General features: G+C 31.8%; 1 protein-coding gene across 1 annotated transcript; it reads right to left on the bottom strand.

Moving 5' to 3' along the window:
* Positions 1-231: 231 nt before the first annotated feature.
* LOC112295208 (uncharacterized) lies at positions 232-22,546 on the bottom strand. Its single transcript, XM_090244265.1, has 9 exons — positions 21,924-22,546; positions 21,533-21,635; positions 21,234-21,382; positions 4,157-4,278; positions 3,993-4,064; positions 2,434-2,762; positions 1,587-1,878; positions 1,014-1,237; positions 232-800 (listed from the first exon to the last, which is right to left on the bottom strand). The coding sequence occupies exons 1-9, from the start codon at positions 22,544-22,546 to the stop codon at positions 690-692; spliced, it is 2,025 nt and encodes a 674-aa protein (XP_090100391.1). The 3' UTR covers positions 232-689.
* Between the last annotated feature and the right edge of the window lie 4,812 nt (positions 22,547-27,358).

The following is a 27,358-nucleotide window of genomic DNA, read 5'->3' as shown; positions in this document are numbered from 1 at the left end:
TTTCGAGATTACATCATCTATCATTTGGACGATTAAGGATTGAGTTAACATGATACATTCATAAAACTCTATTCTAAAAATATTATTTTGAAGAGTTACAATTAATATTGGAGAGCAGTGAAAGTTTCCTGCCTACAGTTCCAGATAACGTGCAGTTGTGCAGGTTTTCCTCATTTAGCTACATCCATAAATGTCCAATGCATTTCACATTGTTTAAGATGGCCAGAGATATGCACTTCTAATCCAACATGATTTAACTCAACAGCTCAAAACATGAGATCTAAGTATGAAATTTTATGAACACCCTATCCTTGGTGGTCATCGTTGTCTTCTGTATACATTGTCTTTCCTTTTGACTTTTAGCATCAATCACCTAATAAGCTGCATGTTCTCAAAAGAAAGGAGGCCTATGAACACTCTGTGAAACAGCAGTCTCCACAACTACCTCCACGCTTTCACAGAATTACCGAAGGTGAAAGTACGACCCCGCAACCAAGCTAAGATATGTGGCTATGAGTGGTCCCTCCTAAATTCCGGGTATTGAGAATCCATTTCCTTAGACTTTTCATCCTTCGACGTTTGACTTGCTGTATGGAGAACCGCCACCACAGATCAATCTACACGTGATAATGAAAGAAGGAATCTAATAATTTGCAAGGAGATCGGTTTCTACCTTATCGGAGGAAGAGCTAGTAAAGGTCACCAAGTCTCCTGTTCTTAAATGTTTTTTTTGCAATTGCAGATGACCTGGTACGCACACCGTGCACCTCCTCCTTCTTGTCCACCTTTTTTGAGAGAATCTGCACACGAAAAGAAAATCACCTCAAACCTATTGAATAAATTCCTAATGACAGTTGTAACAAATCTTATTCTATGGAAAGGAAAGAATAATTCAGATAGAAGTCTTCACTTAACCTCAGCCAGGGGAACCACATGCATTGACGAAAAAACCAGGACATCCCTGCGTGAGAGATAAACTGTAAGAGACCAAATCTCTTTAGTACACGTCTTACCCTCGGCAATGGTCTAGCATTCTCTTTAGACAGGAGTAACCCTCGAAGACCAGCTGTCACACGTTTCGGCCTTTTCATCGTAGCGAGTGAAGGCTGAGATGGCTTCACATTATTTACCTCAGCCAGAGATTTTGTGGTTACTCGTGCTGGCTTCTCATACTGTAGTGCTTGCGCAAGGCCTCGGTCTCCAGCGGTTAACCTTTTAGGCCTCTTCTGAATTTTATCTGTTTTCATCGACAACGAACATGTCCAAATTAGTCAACAAATTTTTTTGGTTTCTCAATCCTACGCACTCACACAGCTTCAAAAAATATGATGTCACTTCCAAATCTAATTGTTATAAAGAGTAGATAGTGACTATTATTTATTGAAAGCACATCAGCTGTGTGTCCCAAGTGTGATTCATATAATCATTTCAGATGAAGTTCTCAAACTGGACTATTTGAGAGATATTGGTTGTCTTGCCTGACATTTGGGTCTGCAAGTACCAAATATATGCTCGAAGGCAGCAGAAACTCGCATGAAAATGCCAGCAGATTCAGGATTATTGAGAATTTCGATAGTTAAACTTACCGTCAAGATGTTCCGCATCTATCACACCTGGGCTTTCAGGACCAGCAGTATCAGCAGCAATTTCACTATCTTTAGACCTATTCTCATCTTGCACCTCATCTGGTGAAGAAGAGGTTACGCCCCCTTGAGAGTTGATAGGCGAATTGGTTCCTGTTGCTAAATCACGCGCGTAGGTAGAGCTCACATTCCGCTTGGGGCGCTTGCTTTGGGATGACCCATTGGACTGCGCAGAAGGTACTGTCTGCGGTGGGCTTACTTCTTCAGCTGCATCGGTGTTCCTCGGACGCGTTTTCTGGATTCAAAGCGGAAGGTTGTCATAGATAAGAACGCTGAAGCAAGATCTTTAACAATACATTATCTCTTGAATCAGAATATGCTTTTTTCACAAATTGTGATACAACGTGCCGACATATGATACCTTCGCACCCCGCACCGCTTAATGGGTATGTAGAGCATGCTACCAGCCTCAACCTACAAACTGAGGTATGATGCGGATAAATATTGGTTACTCTGTATGAATTTTGGCAAATGGCACACTCCATATATTTCTAAAGGTTTTTGCGCAAACTTTATCACTCTGAAAGAAACGTCAAATCAGACGCAATTGCCCTGTGTTCTGTGTTGCATGCATGGAAGCTGCGCAGTTTATTTCCTAATCAAGTCATTGCAGCTAAGCAGACTTCGGAATGCCAATCTCTATTAGTGCCAAGATGTGTTTACAAAAACCTTCCCATAAAACGATTCTGAAGTGTACTGAAATGCAAGGGACGAGTAATTCGTCAATGATCCTAGTTTGATTGATTAAAGTAACCACAAAGGTATCACAAAGTTTCAGTTGTAAAATTACCTCACGAAAGGGTCGAGTGGTTGCCGGAGACTCGATGCTGGGGAAGTCAAGATTGGGTACGTCGTGCCCATCTGCATTGTTGAGTTGGTCCACTCGGAAGGTCTGAAAGGAGCCGTGGCGGACGAGCTTGGAGCAGCCCCAAGACCACAATGCACATGCACCAGCTGGCGTTGCTTGAGCGACGCTTAATTTCGTGACCTCGAACATCTCCCTCGTCTCCCACGTTTCGCACTCCTCGCAGTAATACTTAATCCACATCTGTTTGTCATGTGACGTCTTCACATCCTCGCTCGCCATTATGTCCTCTTTCCCGGTTGCAAACTTTGCCTCTGCTTTCCCGAATAAGTAAACTCTCAACAACATAAATTGATCACCTATCTCGCATTTCAAATCACGACCTGACTCCCATCGCCACTGTTGCAGCAATTCAAAAACCCCTTTCCAAGACCCGAACAACATCCACCGCACAGTTCATAAACCGACATGACCAAGCATCACAACAACGAAAAACCAACCCTATGCATACTGATCACCCACGCGACGCAAAGAAAGCGACGACCCAACACCAAACAACCCCACAGAACCAGAAACCTACTTGCTTCAAAGATCACTGCTGTACTGACCAACCCCCAGGATACCCCAACCTCGCGCTTACCCTCCAAGACGATCCCTTAAGAGATTCAGAGCCTCACACACCAAACCTCCGCTTAATACCAAACACCCAAGACGACAATGAAAATGATGTATAAAGTTACCGCTGATTGGTTGCTGAAGTCAATTTGTGATATGACAACAGCAGCACTGAAAACTGGGTTATTAACGCGGCCTGGAGATGAGTAGCGTGCAGGGAGTCTACCAATCTGCTGCAGTAAAAGAGAAATGCTGTTGTTCGCAGAAAGATCTAGTGACTTTTACTCCGCCTACCTCCGCAACTCTCTACCACGAAAAAAACCAACACTCTCATGAGTCTATTTCCATTCCCTTCACAACGTCCGAGGTCACGTGCAGACCAAGATCTGTTCTGCAGCCTGCAAGAACCTGTAAACCCCTCTGGCAACGTCGAATAAAACCATACGGCTCTCTCCGTTGATGTCACTAGCGCCATCATCAGTGGCGTTGTGGTTGCAGCCTCACATCAATCCAGAGTAGCGTAGCACGGCTTCACCATAACGTGCACGGAGACTGCGGTGATAACGAAAGAAAAAGTGCCGTAGTCTGGGACACTCAGTTGAAGCTGGGCAAGCGATCTTCCTAAATTCCCCAAATACACGTGTTCTGCACATGGGGTGCTTCAACATGAAACACACCCCGGACTAATCCTCTCAAACATAGTTCTCCTCACCAATCCACGGAGATTCTGCAGCCTCCCCCGTAAGAATCTCCCCAACATACGCTGACAAAAGGATGGGATCCACATGTGTGAAGCGATTGTATCGCCATGCCGACGAATTTTAATGCTGCACTGAGGTAGTTAACACGTTGGCTGATTGCAGCACCGCAGTGAGCATCTGAAACACACACCTGCAGGAACTGAAAAGGATTGGTGACTATTAACGTACCCAGTTGCCTGACTTTGTCTGCACGGTTCCAGTTGTGCGTCCCAGTGATTGGCTCAGGTTTGCAACTCTCAGCTGTTCAATCCTTAAAGCCCCAACCGCATGATTCTTCTTCTTTTTTGTCTTGACGCCGCATGGTTTTTCAACGAAGAGTTGTGTTACCTTGCCTTTCCTTGCCCACGCTTGCTGGATCGCCGACTTCGAGGCTCCAGTTGTGACCAAACTTAGAAGCATTGACAGTGTAAACATGCTTTTGTGGGTAGAATCTGTGGACCCACTGTTGCTCACCCTGAGGTTGGGAAACACACACACACACCCCCACCCACTCAGCCCTTGTTTGTATGATTGGATGGTTGTGTGCTAACTCTGTAATCTAGGCCAAACTGGGTCTTGGAATTCACAGTTTCTTGGTGTTTAAACATGCAAATATTCATGTTCAAGGAATATGTTTGTGTTTGGAGGCTGCTGGAGGCGAGGATGAGTTGGAGGGCAGACGTTGTAGAATGTTGAAATTGGGGATGATTCTAAATGTGGATGATCTTGGGAGAATGTGTTGTCTTTGGGGGAGAAGAAGTTGTCAGTTCTTCCATGTATTCTTTGAAAGTCTCAGTTGGGTTGTATACCAAAGCAAGGATGTTTTGTGATGTGTAGGAGATTATGTTGTTTCAACCATGAGGAACGTTAACTAAAAATATGAGCAAACATTTGGGAGGGGGGGGGACATTGTAATGCATGTTGTTTTACAACACTTCATTCTTATCACTCAGCGAATTAATGCATAATTGTACAATATCAATGATTGTCTTTCATGGATACATTAAAATTACATTAATAATTGCATTGCATATTATATTAGATTATTCCACTTTTATTTAATAATTTTATAATCATATACAAAGCATATTAATAATAAAATAGTATGCACATTATTCTACAGAATGAAATATGTTAGTTTTAGATTGTATTAAGTAATGAATTTTTATTGTATAATGCTGTAATATATAAAACAAAAAATGATGATTCATGTATATTTATGTGTGAGTGTATATATATATATATATATATATATATATATATATTTTCAAACATTTCATTTTTTTATAAAATATTTATATATTCCATGCCTTTAAAAAATTATTGCTTACAATATAAGAGAGGTATTTTTTTTTATCTTTGTTTTATTTTTCTATTATCTTTAGTAATACTACAAAATCTCCCATTTCTATCATATAATGTCATTGTTGTAGAATTCCATATATTGTGATGGTATTATTAAAAAAACAAGTACTTAGAAGACACAACACTTAGCATCAGCAAGGTTGCACACAGAGAGAGTATGGAGTAAGATATCTCTCACTTCCAACACCCATTACTTATAGAAGGTAGTTGCTGCCCTAAAAGACAATGTCCACTCTTTGACTTTTACACACATGGCCGTAGGATCCTTCTGGCATCTCACAAGTCCTAAGAGTATCCTATGTCCAATACTAATTACTCTTATGTCTTACACACATGCTCTTAGGATCCTTTGGCATCTCACGAACTTTGAGGGTATCCTATGATACATACTAATAACTCATACTTAGTCTTTGGATATTCCCTTGTTAATACTTTATCCTTTTGACTTTGACTCTTGGTCCATGACTTTGTCCTATATCTATTGGATGCCCTTACCATATACCAAGAGTCAAACCTTTGACCACTAGCAACTTACCTAAGATAATATCCTATATAATGTAATATTTTCTACTTTTACTTTAACACTCCCACTTTGCTATTGGTCAAATGCCTTTTAAGCCTAATGCCTTTGTCAACATGTGGTGTCTATCCTTTATTAATGCCTTTGTCAATAAATTAACAACCATGTCCTTTGTTGCACAATACTTCATATCAATCACTCCCATTTCAATCTTCTCTCTTATAAAGTGATGTTGAATGTCAATGTGCTTGGTCCTTGAATGATGCTTTGGATTCTTTGCAAATACAAGACATCCTTGATTATCACACTCCATTGGAGTTGCTTCCATTTGTACATCTCTAATGTCTTCCAAAAATTGTCTTAACCATATTGCCTCCATTGCACCATGGCTTGCTGCCATATACTCCGCCTCCATTGTTGACCTTGCAATTGTTGGTTGTCTCTTGCAATTCCATAAAATTCCTCCTACTCCAACAAAGAATACATAGCCTGTTGTTGACCTTCTATCATTTGCATGTCCAGCCCAACCCGCATCACAATAACCATGCAAATTAATGTTATCACTTCAAAGGCATAATTTGAAGTTCAAAGTACCTTTTAAGTACCTCATGATCCTTTTGATGGTTGTCTAATGGATTGGTCCAGCCCTTGACATGTGTTGACTCACAACACTCACCGCATATGCAAGATCCACCCTTGTGCCAACCATTGCATATATAAGTGAGCCCACTGCTGCCTTGTATGGAACACCTTGCATTTGACCTTCAACTTTAGCAAACTCTTCATCTGTGAGCTTCATCAACTTCAAGTTTACTTCCAATGGTGTTCTAATAGGCTTACACTCCTCCATGTTGAATCGTTTCAATACTTCTTCAATATACTTGCTTTGGCTCATTGTAATGGTCTTCTTAGCATGATCTCTTACAAACTCCTCTCCTAAACAATAGTAAAGCTCTCACAAATCACTCATTTCATACTCCTTTTCTAACTTTACCTTCAACCAATCCATCATCTTCAATGTATTGGTTAAGATGATCAAATCATCAATATAGAGGATGACAATTAATATAAACTCATTTGATTGCATCACATATAAGGAATGATCAACCTCACTCCTTACAAATCCTTCACTCACAAAGAATGTATCAATGTGTTGGTACCATACGCTTGGTGATTGCTTTAGTCCATACAAGGATTTCTTTAACTTACAAACAAGGTATTGTTTGTCTTCTTCAACAAATCCTTGAGGTTGATCCATGTAGATGTCTTCTTTCAAACTTCCATTCAAGAAAGCTGTCTTTACATTTATTTGATGCATCTCCAAATCCATTGCTGCCCCAATTGCTTTAATGGTTCTAATAGTGGTGAATTTGGCTACAGGAGCAAATGTCTCATTGAAATCTATACCATCAACTTGTGAGTAGCCTTTGGCAACCAATCTAGACTTGTATCTCACAATATTGCCCATTGCATTCCTTTTGGTTCTAAACACCCACTTACAACCAATTGAAGATCAATTTGGTGGAAGTTGAGTCAATTCCCATGTTCCATTGTCTATGAGTGATTTGTACTCTTCTTCCATAGCATTCTCCCACTTCAACGCATCTATAGACTTCATTGCATCACATAAACTCAACGGATCAGTAAGAAGTACAATATTGGCATGTTCTTCACTTATTTGAGGAAAGATGTGGTCCTTCTACCATTCACCACGTGATTTTCTTTCTCTCAAAGGATATCTTCTTTCATTTCAAGAAGATCCTTCTTCTTGCATTCCATCCTTCTTCTTCCTCAATGCTTGTCTTTTCTCACTCAAAGGTTGATATTCTTCATCATCATCATCACCTTCAATATTTTCATTGTCTTCACTGTTGGTTCTAGCAATTGAAGGCACACTATGATTTACCTTCTTTGGCACTTGATCTTGACTTCTATTTCCTCCATCTTCATTGTCATCATCATCTTCTTCTTCTTTTTTCTTTGCTGAACTTGAAGATGTGTCCACAAATACATCTTTACTCCCACTTGGACACTCTTCTAAGTGCTCAAAAGTACTCTTATGCTCCAAAAACTTTACATCACGACTTTTCATGATCTTCTTGGTTTCTAAACACATTAGCCTATATTCTTTGGTACCTTCACAATATCCAACAAATACACATTTTGTACCTTTTGCATCAAATTTGGACCTCATACAATCTAGTACCTTTGCATAAGCAATGCATCCAAAAATCCTCATGTGTGAAACACAAGGTTTCTTTCTACTCCAAGCTTCTTGTGGAGTCATTGATGTAAGTGTACTTGTAAGGCACCTATTCTTTGTGTATACTATATTTACCACAGCTTTCGCCCAATATTCATGCCCAAGGTTTTGTGTATGAAGCATACTCCTTGCCATCTCCACAATGGTATGATTTGCTCTTTCAGCAACTCCATTTTGTTGTAGAGTGTAAGGAGTAGAGGTTTGTCTTGTAATACCTTGAATCTTCATGAAGTCATCAAAATGCTTTGACATGTATTCACCTCCATTGTCCGTTCTCAACACTTTGATCATATACCCATATTATTTCTCTACAAGAGCCTTAAATTCCTTAAACTTTGAGAAACATTCACTCTTAGCTTTAATGATGTAAATCCACACCTTTCTTGAGAAATCATCAATGAATGTAACAAAGTACCTTGCTCCTCCAATTGATGGTGTCTTCATTGGTTCACAAACATCTGAGTGCACAATCTCCAAAAATTTTGTTGCATGTGTTGCAATTCCACTTGGAAATGAAGCTTTTTGTTGTTTACCTTATATACATCCTTCACAAGCAAGTGTCATGGCATTGTGGCTAAATTGACCAAGATCTAAGCCACTTACCATGGATTGGAGCTCCTTCATGCATTTGACATTCAAATGACCGAGTCGTTGATGCCAAATTTCAAACTTGTCTTGATCTTGTAAAAAATCAGCAAATACCACCACTTCAATTCCATTCACCTTTTTGCAATTGATGAAGTAGAGATTTCCATCTCTAAGGCCGTTGGCAACATGTTGGCCATCCAATGACTTAATAAAACATCCATTCATGTCAAATTGAACCTTACAACCATGTGATACAGGTTTGTTCATCGAAAGGAGGTTCTTCTTCATTTTTGGCACACGTAGGACTTCTTTTAATCTGCTCCTCTTCATTTAGTCCTCCACAACAATCTCCACTACAATGGAGCCAATTCCAATGGCTTGTACCATGCCATTGTCTCCCAACCACACTTTTGTTGCTGAAATTTCTTCATAAGTGTCAAATGAACACACATATGGTATCATGTGCTTGGTAGTACCTGAATCTATAATCTACTTTGACATGGCAGCCTTGGAGGCTCCTTACTTTGCCATGAAAGCATACTCATCTCCACCAAAACTATCAATAGCATTGTTTGCATTCTCCTTCTCTCCTTTCTTGGCCTTATAGTAATTTCTAGCAAAATGACCTGGTTTTCCACAAATATAGCAATTCCTCATATTACTTTTTGAATTATCACATTGGTGAAAATAACTATCTTTGCCTTGTCTTGAAAATAGAGCCGAATCATCACTTACAAGCTCCTTTTCTTTCCTCTTGGTCACTTCATGGGCAAGTCTTGACGTGACATGGTTCATGATAAGCTCCTTCATGTTGATGGATTCTAATGCCACAATGAGGTAGTTGTAGGATTTGGGAAGGCTCATAAGTAATGTCAACACAATGTCGTTATCATCAATTGGTTTGTCAATAATTGCTAGTTGGTTAGCAAGTACTTTTACCTTGTTAACATGAGCCATGAGGTCATCTTCTTCTTCCATTTTTATTGTCAAGAATTTCTTCCTTGTCCAAAGAATGTTGACAAGGTTTCTACTCTCATAGATGTTACAAAGAGTCTTCCATGCTTCTGCTGGTCCATTGCAAGCTATAACATGTGAAAATTTGGTATCATCAAGATTTGTTGCAATCATCCCAAAAGCCTTCCTTTTACGACGTTTGTACTCCTTCTTCACTTTGATATCAGCATTGTCACTTGGAGGGTCTTCACTTTCATCAACAATATCCAAAAGGTCCAATGAAGCCAATAAAAGCTCTATTTTTTTTCTTCCAATGGTAAAAGTTATTACTCCTAAACTTCTCAATCACTCTCAAGCTCTCACCTTCACTTGAAGCCATGTCTAAAGAAGGGATGTGTGAAAGAAAATCAAGAAAAGAAGATATAGAACTCTCAAAATCAACAAGGTGTTGCTGCCTTAGAAACCCAGAATGCCCTCTTTGTAAGTAAATAAGTGATTTCACTCTTTTATTACTTTCAACTTCACATATAAGACTTCTCGCAAGTCTTACACTCTATCTAAACCTCTTGTATAAGCTTTGCCACTCTTCAATCACCCCCCTTTTTTCTTGTGAAAATAGAACAATCTCTTAAGAAGTTAAGTACATGAAAGCACAAAGTTAGAACATCAATGATAAATTTCAGCAAAGAAATATAACACAAGAGTTTTAAAATATCATTATATGGAGTCTAATAACAACAAAGACTATAAGTGCACTTAACAATAAATAAGAGCAAAATTACATCAACAACTAGATGCATAAGAAGGATTAGAAGATAACAAACTCAAACTTCAGCAATAACCATAAGATCTACTCCTTACAACAAGAAAGACTTCAAAGTACTTCAAAACTCACAAGTAAAGGTGAATGGGCCCATAACCTATTAAGAAAACAAGTACTTAGAAGACACAACACTTAGCATCAGCAAGGTTGCACACAAAGAGAGTATGGAGTAAGATATCTCTCACTTCCAATGCCCATTACTTATAGGTGGTAGTTGCTGCCCTAAAAGACAACGTCCACTCTTTGACTTTTACACACATGGCCCTAGGATCCTTTTGGCATCTCACAAGTTTCAAGAGTATCTTGTGTCCAATACTAATTACTTTTATATCTTACACATATGCTCTTAGGATCCTTTGGCATCTCACGAACTTTGAGGGTATCCTATGACACATACTAATGACTCACACTTAGTCTTTGGATATTCTCTTATTAATACTTTATCCTTTTGACTTTGACTCTTGGTCCATGACTTCATCCTATATCCATTGGATGTCCTTACCATATACCAAGAGTCAAACCTTTGACCACTAGTAATTTACCTAAGGTAATATCCTATACAACGTAATATTTTCTACTTTTACTTTAATAGGTATTGTACTTAATATTCTAAAATTTTATCAAATCTTGCTCTACTTACTTGATTGGCCTAACCTTCTACCATTACTATATCTAATGATAAGAATCTAAATCTATTAGATGTAAATAACATATTATAAAATGATATATTTTTTTGTAACAATTATTTCATGAAATTTACAAATGTCTCTTATTATAAGAATCTTTAGATATTTGTATAAAATTTATTTATACTTCATCAATTTTAAAATATATTTATTTTAATAAAAATTTATATTGTTACATCTAAATAATTTATAGATTTATGTGTCTTCATAAAGACTATATAATATGAAACCTATCAAATCTTAATGTTATATCATATGTACTATTATAGACACAAACCACAATAAAATGTTAAAAATGACAATACACTCTAATATATTCAAAAAAGAGAAAGTAAACAATTAAAAGATAGATATAGAATTGGAACTAAAATGGTTGTTGCCAATTACAAAAAGACTAAGAAGTCTTGAAGTAAGATAATAATAAGGATGAGATAGACTTTACTCTTACCTCTATATATATTATCTACCAAAAAACTATATTATTGTATTGTAACATGGCAATAGAGTGAAAAAAAATATTATAAAAGAGCTTTATTAAAATATATAATAATAAATCACTTTACAAAAAAATAGATAAAAAATAGGAAGGTAGTAAAAATGTTTAGTATTAATATTGTCTTTTCATAAAAAAAGACTTCTACTTACTTTTTAGGATTATAAATAAGATAAAATAAAGTGGACTAATAAAAATAATATCATAAATTTTTTTTGATATAATTAAAGAATAGTTTCTAGTAATAATTATTTAAAAAAAATAGGGATTAATACTTAGAGAAGATTAATTGTGAATTAAAATTAAAACCAAATTGTGAGGCACAAACATGTGCACCTATAGCAATTTCAAGGTTATTTTTGTTAATAGGAGAGTAAATTTAAGGATTAAACTTTATAGAATTTTTTTGAATATTGGTTTTGAGTGAATTGAGTAGATATTGAATTTTTGAGAGTTTTACAAAGTAAAAGTTATTTTTGGTGATTTAAAATTTTCTGAAATAAAAAAGGCTTCTATTTTGGAAAATTTTATATAATTATAGTAGAATAACAAATAAAATTTGTGGAATTGTAAATCTACTTGTTCTAAATATCTTTTATAAATTTGAGATTAATAGAATGATTAGACTAAAGATTAATATCAAAGTTGAAAAAGAAAGATGGTCAATATCTAAACAAATTAAAAACTTTTAATATTATTTTATGAATTCAATTATCTTTGAATTTTGCATATTTTTTGTTTATATGTTATTTTAATATAATATCCACAAAATTAGATAATATGTCCAACTTTTGGAACATATGTCTAATATGCAAAACAAGTTTCTTATATGTGCGTGACATGGCCAACTTGTTAATTAAATTTTCAATCTACCAATCACCTGTAGACACATATAATGTCTAATCTTTGCTTATGAAGCTTCTAAGAAGATCTTTCATAAGATATTATACTAACTACTTACTTTCATTTATTTCTATATATTTTTATCATTTAAATTATTATTAGAATAATTATGTATATATGTGATATTATCTCCTATTCTAAAGATAAGTTCCACAAAAAGTAGTAATCACACATTATAAAAGTCTAAGATGCATAAATTATATTTTCTACATATTTTGATATATATATATATATATATATATATATATGTTATAGATAGTTGATAGATCTACTTAGCTATTATCAAAGGTATAATAATATTCACAAAAAATCAAAGAATCAATATACTCTTGTATCATTATAAAAGAATAGACAATCATTTTAAAATTATATAATATAAAGATTAAAATGACTATTCTTAAAGATATAAAAACTAAAGATTCTTAAATTAAGATTAATAATAATAAAGATATTAACAAGGATGAAGAATGCTTATTTCTTACCTCTATATATACTATCTAACAATAAGCTACATATTAGTGTTCTATAGGACCTCTAATATGTAACCTTGTTACAAAATACATGTTTAACTTGCAAAAAAAGTTTCTTACATGTATATCACAGAACCAACTTATACTATAAGTTACCAATATGTATAATATATGGACAACTTTTTGGCTAAGTTTTGAACCTATTAATCAACTAAAAATATATATAAAGTCAAATTTGTGTCTATGAAGCTTTTAAAGAGCTTTTTTTACAAAATATTATCAAATCTAGCTACATTTATTATCTATCTAATACTTGTTATCTAGATAATTAAATATGTCTATGATATTATTTTTTCTCCTTCTCTCCTCCCTCTTCTAGAGACAAGTTCTACAAGGAACAAGAATTATACATTGAAGAAGTTCAAGATGCAATAAATTGTATTTACCACATATTCTAATCTTTGTTCTTTTTAAAGATAGTTAATAGACCCTCTTAATCATTGATAGTATCTCATACAAAGATAAAAAGGCCATCCTAATATTTAAGCATTCTTAAGGGCTTTCATAGCTTTCTTCAAATAACACATTTAGAATACTGTTAAGGATAGTTTTTACCTTCAATAATATTACCAAATATTAGGAATTTCTTCTAAGGTTGTAATATCAAATACATTATATCTTGCTATCTATTTGAAAAAGAATATGTTATTCTTGAGGATCTTCATCTCTATTATATTATCTTAAAAATTATAGCAATCACAATATATCATCTAATATCTTAACAAAAAAAGCACTTTAGTTGAATTTGCTAGTTGTTGCTACTCCATCTCTTTAATACCACAAATATATAAAAGATAGAAATAAAGATAGATGATAGGATGCAATCTTTACTATATCTTGTTTTCTTTATAGCAATAATTATTTGACTTTTTATCTTATTTTGATAGATATTATTAATAAAAAATATCATTTTTATTTTATTTTATTTTACATCTAAAAGATTTTTGGCTTACTTCTATGTGCATTCACTAATATGATATAAGTATCTATGTTCAAAATATTCTAGCCTATTTTGGCGCTACCTTAAGATTAAGGCTTCAACTTTAAACTCTTGATTATTGTCTACTTTTAAAAGTGGAGGTGAAATTTATCTTCTTTTTGATATATCTAATGTCTTGTATGGCTAAACAAAAAATACATAGAATACATGATGGATTTTTGTATACTTTAGTAGGTATAATCAATAAACAAATAGATTGATTTGTTTATAAAAATAAAATGGTTTAAATTTATGATAATCCAACTTGTAAAAATTTTGATCAATTTTGATATATCAATAAAATAATCATATCTTGTTGCTTACATAGAATTAAAATTATTCTTTGTAAAATGTATTTACTTTGATCTTTTATTATTCTTGAGCTTCTTTCGATTATACCTTTATTGTTTAATGTAGCTCTAATAAATGATTTGCCAAATCTTCTACCATAAGATTATCAACTTATAACAAGTCACAAGCATTAAATTATAGATGATAATTATAATTAATAAAAAATATATTTTAAAATAGAAGAATATTTTATATTATTATAAATAAATTCTAAAAATATTAAAAAAATTATCTAATCATCTTGATGGTAGTTGATGGTATACCTCAAATATTATTCTAAAACTTTATTTATTCATTTTATTTATTTATTAATTTAAAAATAAAAATCCAAAAGATATTTTTATATCTAATTTTAATATTTAAAAAAATATTTTCTAAAATCTTCATAGAATTTGAGTTATTTATTTGATATAATTTCCATAGCAATCCATAAAAGTAATAAATATTACCAAAGAAAAGTTAAGTTATTTTTTTATTTGTAATAATTTATTTTACATAGTAAAAATATACCATCATGATAAAATGATATATTATTATAAATATAGAATCACAAGAATTATACATTAAAAGATCCATGATTTAATCCATAGAAATCAAAGACTATAGTATTTTTTGTATAAGTAATGGTTGAAGAAGTCCTTAAAATTAATCACAAGCAGTTTTTGATCTTAAACAAATATCATGCAACTATACAAAGTCTTCAATTTCCTTTTACATTTGAAGCCATAAAAAATCTCTTGATATTAGCACCAAAGTCTTGATATATTTAAAATATTATGTAACTAAAAAGTGGTGATAAGTTTGAAAATCAGGTAATTGTACTTCATCTTTTAAAATATATTAGCATCTTTTGAAATAGATTAGATTTTTTAAAACTCAAATTTAAAAAATTTATAAATTTTAGGAATATTATTCTTAATATCATGAAAAAAAAATATTTGAAGATATATTTGATTGAATTTTTTTAAAAAAATTTGAATTAATAAGTAATGTTGATTTTAAAGCTCAAAGATAAAATTACTCTAGCTTCAAAAACATGATCTATTATTGATTAAAAGCTATATTTTCTTCTTTTGGTGTAAGATAAGAATATTTAGAAAGGGCGTCTAATAAACTTTATTCTTTATATGATTAATAAGTGATTTTGAATTTAAATCTTGACAAAAACATGCGTCAATGGGCTTGTTGACAATTTAAAACATGTGGTGACATGAAATACTTGAAGTACTTGTGATTTATATATGAAGTGATAGTACTTGAAGTGCCTTTCAAATAATAGTATTATTCTTAAAATTAAACAATAATTCCAAGAAGTTCTTTATCATAGGTCTTGTAATTAGTCTTGACTATTAAAATTCTCTTGAATAAATAGCTATTAGATGAAGTTTTAAATTTTTTTTATTTGTGATAATATTATATTTAAAGCAAATTCTAATGTATGTGCTTTAATAAAGAAATATTTTAAAAAAATTAACATCATATATGATTGGTTTAAAAATAAAAATTATCTTCACAGCTTCAATTCATTCTTTTTTTTCTTTATTCTACTCAATTTTGTATTTACAAGAAAATATATTAAAAGAAGTGTAACTTGAAAATAATCCTTGATAAAGATTCAATAGTAATTGGAAAATTCTAAAAAATATTAGAAGTTTCTTATTATTTTAAAAATCTTTTAATTTATAATAATTTAAATTTTTTTAGGATCTATTATAAGATTATTATTTGAAATGATATATTTTGAGAAGTTTACTTGAATTGTATGAAATACACATTTTTTTATTTTAGTATATATTCTTACATCTATAAGTTTTTGTAATATATGACAAACATGAGATTCATGCTCTTATAAGTTAGAATAGATTGAAATATTATTTAAATAAAAATAAAAAATTATATATAAATTCTTAAAAAATATCATTTATAATATGTTAAAAAAATTTAGTATATTTGTGAGTCCAAAAGACATGATATTATATTTGAAATGTCTCAACCTAGTTCAAAATGTAGACTTGTATTTATCTCCTTCTTTAATGTATATCATATTGTATGCTATTTGTAGATCCATTTTTATATAGATCTTTGTTTGATTCAATTGATCAAAAAGTCTTGATATCAAAGATAAAAAATACTTATTTTGGATAGAAAACTTATTGAATCTTCAATAATTTACATACATTTGTAGTGATTTTATTTTTTTCTTTATAAATAAGATAGGAATTCTTGCTGGAGATTTTGAATGGTGCATGAAATTCTTAGCCAAGTTCTTGTCAATATACACTTTGAGTACATTTAATTTATTTTGTGATATGCTATAAATTAATATAAATAGCAATTAAATACTTTCTTGAAGATCAATTAAGTAATGATAAGGAAAATGCTTTGAAAAAATATTTGCATTTTTCTTCCCAAAAATGTCTTGATAATTCTTATACCAAATCAAAATGCTACTTAAAGACTTTTTACCATCAAAAATAGATATGGCATAATTAATAAAAAGTTAATACTTCTTTTGCATCATACATAAAAGTTTTACACCAACAATAAAGATTTGGCTTTATTAGAACAAATGACTTTTTATCTTTATAATAGAAGTTTGGATTTTATTATTAAAAAAATCAAGGTTACAAGAAAGCCAATTTATTCAAGGATTATACTCCTTTAGCCATAATAAATTTTAAATAATAAAATTTAAAAAAATCTAAAAATATTAAATATTACTAAGCTATTAAGATCATTAGTTGTTATATTCAAAAAAATTTTATGAATAATATTTTTATAAGACAAAAAATGACTATCTAAAACTACTACTTATATAAGTTTAATTTTTTTGATTAAATATTTTTCCTATTATGTAATCAAGTCTATGTCTATAAAAACAAGCTAAGGCTCTTGAATTTAATAGAGTAGAAATTTTATAATTTTTTGATCCTAAATAAATATCTATTATAAAGCAAAGTGAAGGATTTAAAGAAAGAATAGAATCTTTATTAGAAATTGCATAAGAATCTAGCTACATAATTCATATTGTGAGAGGAAAAACTTATTTTCTAACATATTGCCCTCTTTGGCAACTATGCTTTTTATTTTATAATTGCATTGCTTTTTTGGATAATATTAAGCAATGTTCTTAGGTTTTCTATAATATATGTGTAATCTTTCTTAAAAACATTGAATATTTTTATTATTGAGCAGGAAATTTAAAATATATAGTATCAATTTGCATAAGTTCTAACTTTAATGAATAAACTCCTTAAAACTTAGGAATTATTTCTATTACTTGACTTGCATCTTTTTAATTAAATCTTTATTCTTGGTATTGTTAAGAAGTTTGTTGTTGGTCTAAGAAAGCATAAAGCTTCTTATTGTGGAGATTTTTATTGCTTATGTATGACATAATTAGTTTCTATGCTCTCCTTTGTACTTATTTATACTAAGTTATCAATCAAATCCTTCACTTGTACTTAATCTGACCTATCTCACTTTGAACTTATGTAACTCAATATAAAATCAATAGAATGATTTAAGACCTTGTGTAATAGATTAAATATCTTATTTTACCTTCAAATTCTAATTTTTAATGTAATTAATGACTTAAATCATTTATAACAAGAAAATCCTTTAAGCTAATTTTTGGATCATTACTTTTTTTTATAATCCTATATTTAATTATTTATTTATATATATCTTTTAAATCAAATATCAAAATATCTTAAAAATTTATAATTAGGTTTTTAACTTGAAAAAAAATTACATTCCAAGTCTTATAATTATAGCTCTCATAGACACTAAGTTATAATCCCTCAATATTGTTGCTATTGATTTGCAAACTTGTTGGATTCCTTTTGTTTTAGAACTTTGTTTCTTCTTAGTTTGATTAATTTTTGCCTTCAAACTTTGTATAAGCATATATAAAATTATCTTAAGTTTTTTTTCTAAAAGATTTTTTAAATCAAAGATTCCAATCAATTATAATAGACTCCAATCTAAGATCCAAAATCTACCTTCTTTATTAATCAAAACAAGAGATTCAACAACAATGCTTATTGTGTCTCTCTTTACTTGCTTAAGTCACTTTGATATCTTAAAAATATCACCAAGATGTCTCTAAGATGAAAATTCACTATATACAATCTATCTTATTTTTATCTTAATCTTCAAAAATATCATTAAAATATCTCCAAAATGAGAATTGACTACATGCAACCTATTCTATCCATATCATGATCCTCAAAAATATCACTAATATGATTCCAAAATGAAAATATACTACATGCAATCTACCTTGTCTTTAACTTAATCCTCATGGCTCTCTTTTTTGATTACCAATTTAATGGCCAATTTTTTACTAAGAAACAAATAATTACATAAATTAAAATAAAATCCAAATAACATCAATCTAATTGTATATGTAAGTTAGGTATAATAAACATAAATTCCTACTATTTAACTATTAAACAAGCTATATCATGATATCTTATGAAAATTTGATTGTTACCTACAATCACTTAAGCAATAATTTATTTTACTTTGCTTTGATATTGTCAATAATAAATCTTTGACATTGTCTTTTAACCTATATTAAAATTGATTGATAAAGGCATTATTGTTTCAATCTATGTCATAAGTAAGATTTAAGAATTCAATAGTAAATATAATAGCCAATTATGATCTTTGTTATAAAGATGGAAGTTTGATCTTTGCTACCTTTTTTCAATCATTTTTTAAAAAATGTGGTAATAAATAATTTCAATATTGAATTTAGATCATATAAGAGTTGTAAATCTTTTTCTATCAAAAGTGCAAACCCATAGACAATACTTCTCAATAAAAATTCATTTAGAAATCCAACTTGAATAAATATATTAAAATATTGTAAAAGTTGCAACCTTAGATATAACTTGATTTTTTGTAGAAATCTTCAAAATTTTAATTTTTTTCCATCTCATATATACTTATTTTTGCCTCCTTCATGCTTATAGTAGCAAGATTTCTCAGATTCAATTGCAAGGTTATTCTACTTGCTTCTCTCAATTTCACAACTTTTTGACATAGACATTAAATCTCATTTTTCTTCCATAGGTGTAAGAATAGTACCTCTATAATTAACATTGATAATACTTAAAATTTTCATTTTAATTCTGTTAACAAACTCATAGAGATTTATAATAGTTGCAATTTTTTTTTTTTTTTTTTTTTTTTTTTTTTTTATTTATTTATTTGTATGACAAACAACTTTAACAAATCTAGAAGTCAAAATAGAAGAAGATAATCTATAATATTTAATATCAAAAGATTTTTTTTACAAAGAGATAGTCTACTTTCTTTATAGAAAAGTTAATATTAAAAAAATAAAAATATTAAATTAAAGGTTTGTAGTCTATAGCCTTTAAAGTACAATAGAGAAAAAAGAAATAATCCATTCACTTCTATAATAAAATAAGAATAGTAAATTAACACTCTTGTCAAATTATCAATGATATAAGTCACAAATAATTAAAACATTAATGTACTCTTAAGTTGCTTCAAAAGAATAGATATCCATTTAAAAATAATATGATATTAAAATTGAAATGACCATTGCTAAAGATAAGAAAACTAGAGATTTTTGAAATAAGACTAAGAACAAGAAAAGTATTGATAAGAGTGAAAAAGTCTTTATTTTTGCCTCCATACATACTATATAATTAAGAGCTACATGATGATGTTCTACATGACCTTCAACATGTGTCCAACTTGTAGGATATGTATCTAACTAACAAGACAATTTTCCAGTATATGTGCTATATGGCCAACTTATACTACAAATCATCAACATATGCAATATATAGCCAATTTGTTGGCCTAGTTTTCAACCTAGTAATCAACTACAAATATATATTTATTCAAATCCACATCTATGAAGCTTTTAAGAAGCTATTGTAAAAAATATTATCAAAATTATTTATTTCTATTTCTATGTAATTCTTCTAAATTTAAGTAAATATATATATGTCTATGATACATAACCAGCATGTTGGTTAAATTTTTAATCAATTAGTCACCTAAAAATACTTCAAAAGTCAAACTTGAATTTATAAGGCTTTTTAAGAAGCTTTTTCATAAGATATAATTAAATAGATCTACTATACATACTTTTACCTAACTCCTTATATCTTTTGAAATACCTATATCAATATTAATGTTTATGATTTTATCTTCTTTTTTAGAAACAAATTCTATAAAGAACAATGTTCACATATCAAAGAAGTTTAGAATGTGGCAAATTGTATTTGCTATATATTTTAATTGTTGTTTTCTTTGAAGGTTATTGATATATTTTTTCAAAAATGTTGAAAGAAGATGAAAATATTACCTTGTTATTTGATCATTGTTGAAGCTTTTATAATTTCTTTTCAATAAAACATTTGGAACACCATTAAGAGTGGTTTCTATTGTTGATAAAATTACCAAACATTGAAATCCTCTTCTAAAATTGTGATACCAAATGTGATGTATTTTGTTTTCTATTTGAAAATGAACATATTTTTCTCAAGAATCTTCATCTCCATTATGTTGTCTTAAAAATTGTGACAATCTCAATGGGTTGTTTGGTAATTCAACAAGCAATATATGTTGAGAATTTTTTTGATTTTTTATCACAAATACAGAAAAACCACAACCATTTCCAATAGACAGAATGAATTCTTCATTAAAACTCCTCTTCTTTATAGATAAAGATATCACCTCTCTTCAGCTTAATGGATGTAGTTGCTGAAAAACAATTTTGATGGATGTAATTAATTTCTTTGTGTTGAAGAGAAGAAATGGTATAAATGGTAGAAACAGTAACCAAGAGTGAGTGAGGGAGGGTGGGGGGCTTGGGGGGAGTCAGAACTGTTCCGGTGCGTGGTGAAGAAGCCGATCTGGTCGAGCGCCAGGCCGCACCGCCCACCACCTTGCCGACGCCGGTCCTGAATGGCACAGAGCCTTCACCTCCAAAATGGGCCATACTTCCTCAGATTGGTGTGGATGGTCAATGACACCACTCCCTCCACATGTTGCCCTCCCCTATTGAAGTGCAAGTACTCCCCATACGACCCATCAATCTGGGTCACATATTCGTTGGGCTCATCGATGCGGATCTGGTGCAAGTGTGTAGCGAATTAGTTCAATCGGAAACAAGGATCAGTCACCTTAGAAACCAGGCGACATGCCCACCCAACAAGCCACGATCAACCGTTTCGGTGCATGGCTCCTGACCTGACTGAAAGTTTTTGGGTTGTGAGCCTCACCAGTTCAGGCTTCGACCCCGATGATGGCCTCCCGTGATCATCCACAAAGGAGTAACCGCTCACGTCGTACTCCAAACCAATACAGCAGAACCATGACCTTGGCCTTCTTGTGTGCCACAACGTGATGGATTTTACGGACGTGACCACCCCGTCGAAAAACGGAACCCCCCCAACCCCCCCCCCCCCCCCCCCCCCCCACGGCCCCTGCACCTGTAATATCCCATTTTGGGTTGGCTCAGGTTATCGAAGCAAATCCAGACGTTGCATTGGGCATCGATCTAACCTATATGCATGTGCTCAACAACTATCTTTCATCCTTCAGTATGCTACACGGCTTTTCGGAGGTTCTGCATGTCCTATAATCATTTCTCACACCATGCATTTATCTTACCTTGACCTCAGTCCCGATGTTTCCAGTCCAGCCATAGCAGTGACCTCCTGCTTGAACATTGTTTCCAAGGCAGAATCTTTGATGAATATCTTCATCGCAAGTCTTATCCCCATCCAGGATGTTTCTTTTACTTTGGCATAATTCCCTCTGCCTAATGTTCTTCCTTTCGGAAGATGCTCCGAGTTAACCCACAATACGAGGGGCGACCCTATTTCCAAAGACTTCTTCTGATCCAGCAATGGTTTTTCTTCTCCTTCCAGCTTCTTCAAAACCTTCTGGGCCAGAAATCTTCCAACGCCCTCGCTTGCACACACCTCCTTGTCACAAACATGAGAAAATTTCAGAAGGTTCCGTAGAGTAGCCAGATCATGCCTTTCCGCTGCTGACAACATGAACTCATCAGTGTATGCCAGGTTTCTCCCGCAAATGCTCTTCCCAAGAGCGACCTTCTTTGATACCAGAACACTACACAACACAGATGCGTGCCATTCCATGTCGTGAAGAAATCTAGCGATGGTTTCTTTCAAGTTGCCCCGGTTGATGGTGACTTTCAACCATGTGTGCCCACAGCAACAATCGTTTATGAGTTCCTCGGCATCTTTCATCACCCGGTGCAGCTCCATGGCGGCTGGTTCCCAATCAGGAATGTCATGGCTCTTGAGGTCGGGAAAAATATCGAAAAATTCGTTGAGCACGTGCTAAGTTCCGGAGGCTTTGTTCGCAAGAAGTTGGCATTGCCGAGGGAAGATTTGCACAGGCTTGTCGACGTTTGAAGAGGAGGCTAATTGGACCACTAGTTCTATCGTCGTGCGAAGATTGTCTAAAATTTTTACCATTACGGCCTCGGAAGACTATGCTATATGGACCAACAAGATTTATTCACATTCCAGGTTAATGGACTCTACATCGCTCTCTTTCAAGCTGGAGAACCACGAGATAGAGCAAAGCTTCCAAAAACGAGCTCTACCTTGCGCTCACAGTTTTCATTGCGATACCATCGGTGCTAGAACCATCTCGTGACTGCGAAGGTGGTTGACCCTTAAACGGATTCAGCTCTTCCCAAGCTCTACACAGCAAACGATTTTCCATTTGGAATGTCATCGAACTCTTGTGTTGAAAGGATTCATGCACGAATCCCTTTTTCGTAGAATTCATGACATCCTGTGGCCTACACTATGCAATATGGATCTTCGCCAAAAAACCGCAAATGAGTCCAAGTCAGCCTTATCCCACATTGAGTTTTGATTGGAATCTCGCTTGGTATCCGAGGAGCTTCCAAGGAGTGCAATAGTTTAATATCCTCCACAGTTCTAAGAATCAGACTGTTCGCGCAGGAAGCAGGGACTACTGTAGTATGCGAGATAATCCTAAAAAGCATCTACCTCGAATGCCATGACTCAATTGTCTGTTAGAAGGAATTCTATGGTAGATACGCCAACTAAACCTGTCGACGATTATTAGACTTTCGGTACAGACACTGTAGTGGGTCATGCAACTAGGCATCCATGATTCTAAATTGTAAATCTTGTCGGAGCTACCCACTTGAGACTCACCCACTTTATTCTGAAATAAATACAACATATATGCTTTGTTTTCGCATATCAAGTGACGCTGTGGAGCCTCCACTCCGAAGCTTGTTGATCAATCCATCGAATAGTCATCGTGAGAAACCACCACACTGATATGCTAGAAACTGTACATGCTTTCTATTGATAAGTCACTGTGTGATAACAGTGGATGTGCAGATATGAGGTGATATATGATTGCATTGTGGGGGCCAGGACAGGGGACTCGCAAATTTCAAAGATTATGTTATCAAGAATAACTAAGACAAAAACCTCACTATTGTTTGGACTCGTCATCAAAAAAAAAAATTAAAGTTGAAAAGGAAATAGGGTTTAGAGATTATAATAAAATTAAAATGAAATCAAAGAAATAATAGTGGAATAGGTTTGACCGTATAAATTACAAAACCAAAAAAACATGATTATTTCTATGAGTGTTAGTTATCAAAAAATTTGGTTGTCTACAACCATTTTAAGAAAATGATTTTTAGAATATTTTAAAAGATTCTAAAAGATTTTAAAGAATATTCCAATAGATTCTAAAAAATTCTAGAAGGATTAAAAAAGTTGTCTAAAAAGCTTCTTAGGATTGTTTCATCTTCAAGTAACATGGAATCTTTTTGAGAAGCTTCCTAAGGTTGCTTCATCTTCAAATATATATTATTCTCAAGAATCCTCAACCTCAACAATACACTCTTGGAGCTCTAGTTCATCTTTCTTGATATTGATCTTGTACTCATTTGGTTTAATCAAGTTCTTGCTAGTTTTTTGGTTGAAATTCTTTTGTTCAATTTCTTGTTTGGTGTCTAATATAGTATATCCATGATAGTTTGTTGAAACTGCTTCCTTATTAATACAAGAGTTTGGACTTTCTTAATAGAAAATAGATTATTGCTCTTCTTAAAAGCATCTAAGGACTTTAGATGTTATGAAGTACCTTCTTTTAAATTAGTATTGTTTGGAAACTCCCTTTTTTTCTTTCAGGATGGCTAGAGGTAAAGATGTTAGTATAGTTGAACCTACTAAGTCCAAGTTACATATTATTATAAATATACTAAATGCTTTATCTCATAGAATTGCTAAAATTGAGAATTTTTTTGTAAGATTTTATGTTGATGCAAGACCTAGAACATGTTAGCTTATGATACAATTACTTTCTTAAGCTTTTCCATTCAAAGAAATAGTATTACTTGTACTTCAATAAAAAAATTCACCTATTCAATAATGTAAAGAACCTTGAATTAGTCTTATAGAAAGATTTGATGTCACACTCTAAGATTTAAGGATTTGTTAACCAAATTTCATTAGTAACTTTTCAATAAAATGTGCATTATTAAGTAGAGGAATTGTGAGTTGGTTTAATTGAAATCTTGCTCACAAGACAAGCATTAACTTTATTTGTTCTTTTATTTGAAAAGAGATCTTCAATCTTGATCAACTTTGAAGCTTTTTTAAAAGGATTTGTGGAGGCATTTGAAAAATATAATAAGGCTCAATGAGCAATAACAAAGATTTGCTCATTATGTCAAGGATTACACTTTGTATGAATTTATGCATCAAATATTAGGCAATTGGCTTGTGACATCAATTAAGATGAATAAGCTTTTATGAATTAATTCTATTCAAAACTAAGGGATGATATTAAATACCTTATATTATTATTACTTGATCCTCAAATAATCAATAAAGCTATGAATGAAGTTGTAAAGTACAATAATTAATTATTTCAATGTCATTAAGATCAATGCTCGTGGACTTTGACAAAGCAATACACTAAAAAATTGTACTTTGTTGTTTCAACAAATATATTACTTTCATACTTAAGACCTAAGGATATGCAAATTGATGCAATACAATTCAAACCTCTTACAACAAAAGAGAAGAAGCATCAATTTGAATAAGACATATGCTTGTATTGTAATGAAAGAGGCCATAAATTTAAAAACAATACAACTAGGATTAAGAGTGTAATTATTTAAGAAAATGAAGAGGACCAATCACAATAGAGATTGTACAATTTGACATTCCAACACCATAAATTCATCAAGATATCTTTCTTTTTGTCTAATCTACTCATTGTTTTATTATACCATTATTTCTTGGTTCACAAAAAATTCAAAAAAATATCTTATTAGATTCAAGAATATTTGCTTGCATTTTAAATGAGTATTTTTTTAAAACTCAAAAAATTCCTCTACTACAAAAGTTGAAACTTATATATATATATATATATATATATATAAAAGTAATACATAGTCAATCTATATCTTTAAACAATGGTACTCAAAGGACCATATTGCTAGAAATATCATTTGAAGACCATAGTAGCAAAATAATATTTTATATTATTAGAATCTTATTCAATTTTATTATTTTAGGAATTTTATGGTTGAAAAGATATAATCAATCTATTGATTGGAAGTTTCATAAGGTTGAATTCTCTATAGATTTCCTTTGAACAAAACCTATCAAGAAATCATCAACAACAAAAATTTTATTTCTTAAATCAAGAGTTTGTATGAAGACGGCTCAAAAAGAAATTTCATTTGTCATATATGAAACTTATGCTCATAAAGAAGTAAGGTGAATAGTAGCTTTTTCACAATAATATAAGAAGAATATTAACATATTTCCAAATGTTACTCATAAGACCATATTGCTAGAAATATGATTTGAAGACCAAAGTAGCAAAATAGTATTTAATACTATTAAAATCTTATTCAATTTTATTATTTTAGGACTTTTATGGTTGAAAAGATATAATCCATCTATAGATTGGAAGTTTCATAAGATTCAATTTCCTATAGAATTTCTTTGAACTAAACCTATCAAGAAATCATCAACAACAAAAATTTTATTTCTTAAATCAAGAGCTTCTATGAAGACATCTAAGAAAGAAATTTCATTTTTCATGTATGCAAGTTATTGTCATAAAGAAGCAAGGTGACTAGTAGCTATCTCACAATATTATAAGAAGAATGTTAACATATTGCCAAATATTACTCATAAGACTATATTGCTAGTAATATCATTTGAAGTTCATAATAGCAGAATAATAATTCAAATTCTTAGGATCATATTCAATTTCAATATTTTAGGACTTTTATGGTTGAAAAGATATAATCCATCTATAGATTTGAATTTTTATAAGGTTGAATTTCCTAAAGAATTCCTTTGACTAGAAGCTATCTAGAAATCATCAAAAACAAAAATTTTATTTCTTAAATCAAGAGCTTGTATGAAGGCACCTAAGAAAGAAATTTCATTTGTCATATATGCAAATTATACTCATAAAGAAGCAAGGTGACTAGTAGCTATTTCACAGTAATGTAAGAAGAATGTGAACATATTGCCAAATGTTAGTTATAAGACCATATTTCTAGATTATCATTTAAAGACCATAGTAGCAAAATAGTAATTTTAATTCTTAGGATCATATTCAATTTTAATATTTTAGGACTTTTATGGTTGAAAAGATATAATCCATCTATTGATTGGAAGTTTCATAAGGTTGAATTCACTATAGAATTCCTTTGAACAAAACCTATTAAGAAATCATCAACAACAAAAATTTTATTTCTTAAATTAGAGCTTGTTTGAAGACGGGTAATTAAGAAATTTCATTCATCATGTATGCAACTTATGCTCATAAAGAAGCAAGGTGACTATTAGCTATTTCACAAGAACATAAGAAGAATATTAACATATTGCCAAATGTTACTCATAAGACCATATTGCTAGAAATATCATTTGAAGACCATAGTAGCAAAATAGTATTCAATATTATTAGAATCTTATTCAATTTCATTATTTTAGGACTTTTATGGTTGAAAAGATATAGTCCATCTATTGATTGGAAGTTTCATAAGG

The sequence above is a fragment of the Physcomitrium patens genome, chromosome 18, assembly GCF_059467195.1.
Source record: "Physcomitrium patens ecotype Gransden chromosome 18, ASM5946719v1, whole genome shotgun sequence".
Classification (NCBI taxonomy): domain Eukaryota; kingdom Viridiplantae; phylum Streptophyta; class Bryopsida; order Funariales; family Funariaceae; genus Physcomitrium; species Physcomitrium patens.
This window is presented reverse-complemented; position numbering and strand designations above follow the sequence as displayed.

Excerpts from the sequence above, each read along its gene's own strand:
- LOC112295208 (XM_090244265.1), bottom strand. The coding sequence starts at position 22,546 with ATGGAGCTGCACCGGGTGATGAAAGATGCCGAGGAACTCATAAACGAT. Across the intron at positions 1,879-2,433 it reads CCACTCGACCCTTTCGTGAG|AAAACGCGTCCGAGGAACAC; the intron begins GTAATTTTACAA and ends CTTTGAATCCAG. Across the intron at positions 801-1,013 it reads ATGCTAGACCATTGCCGAGG|ATTCTCTCAAAAAAGGTGGA; the intron begins GTAAGACGTGTA and ends TTTCGTGTGCAG.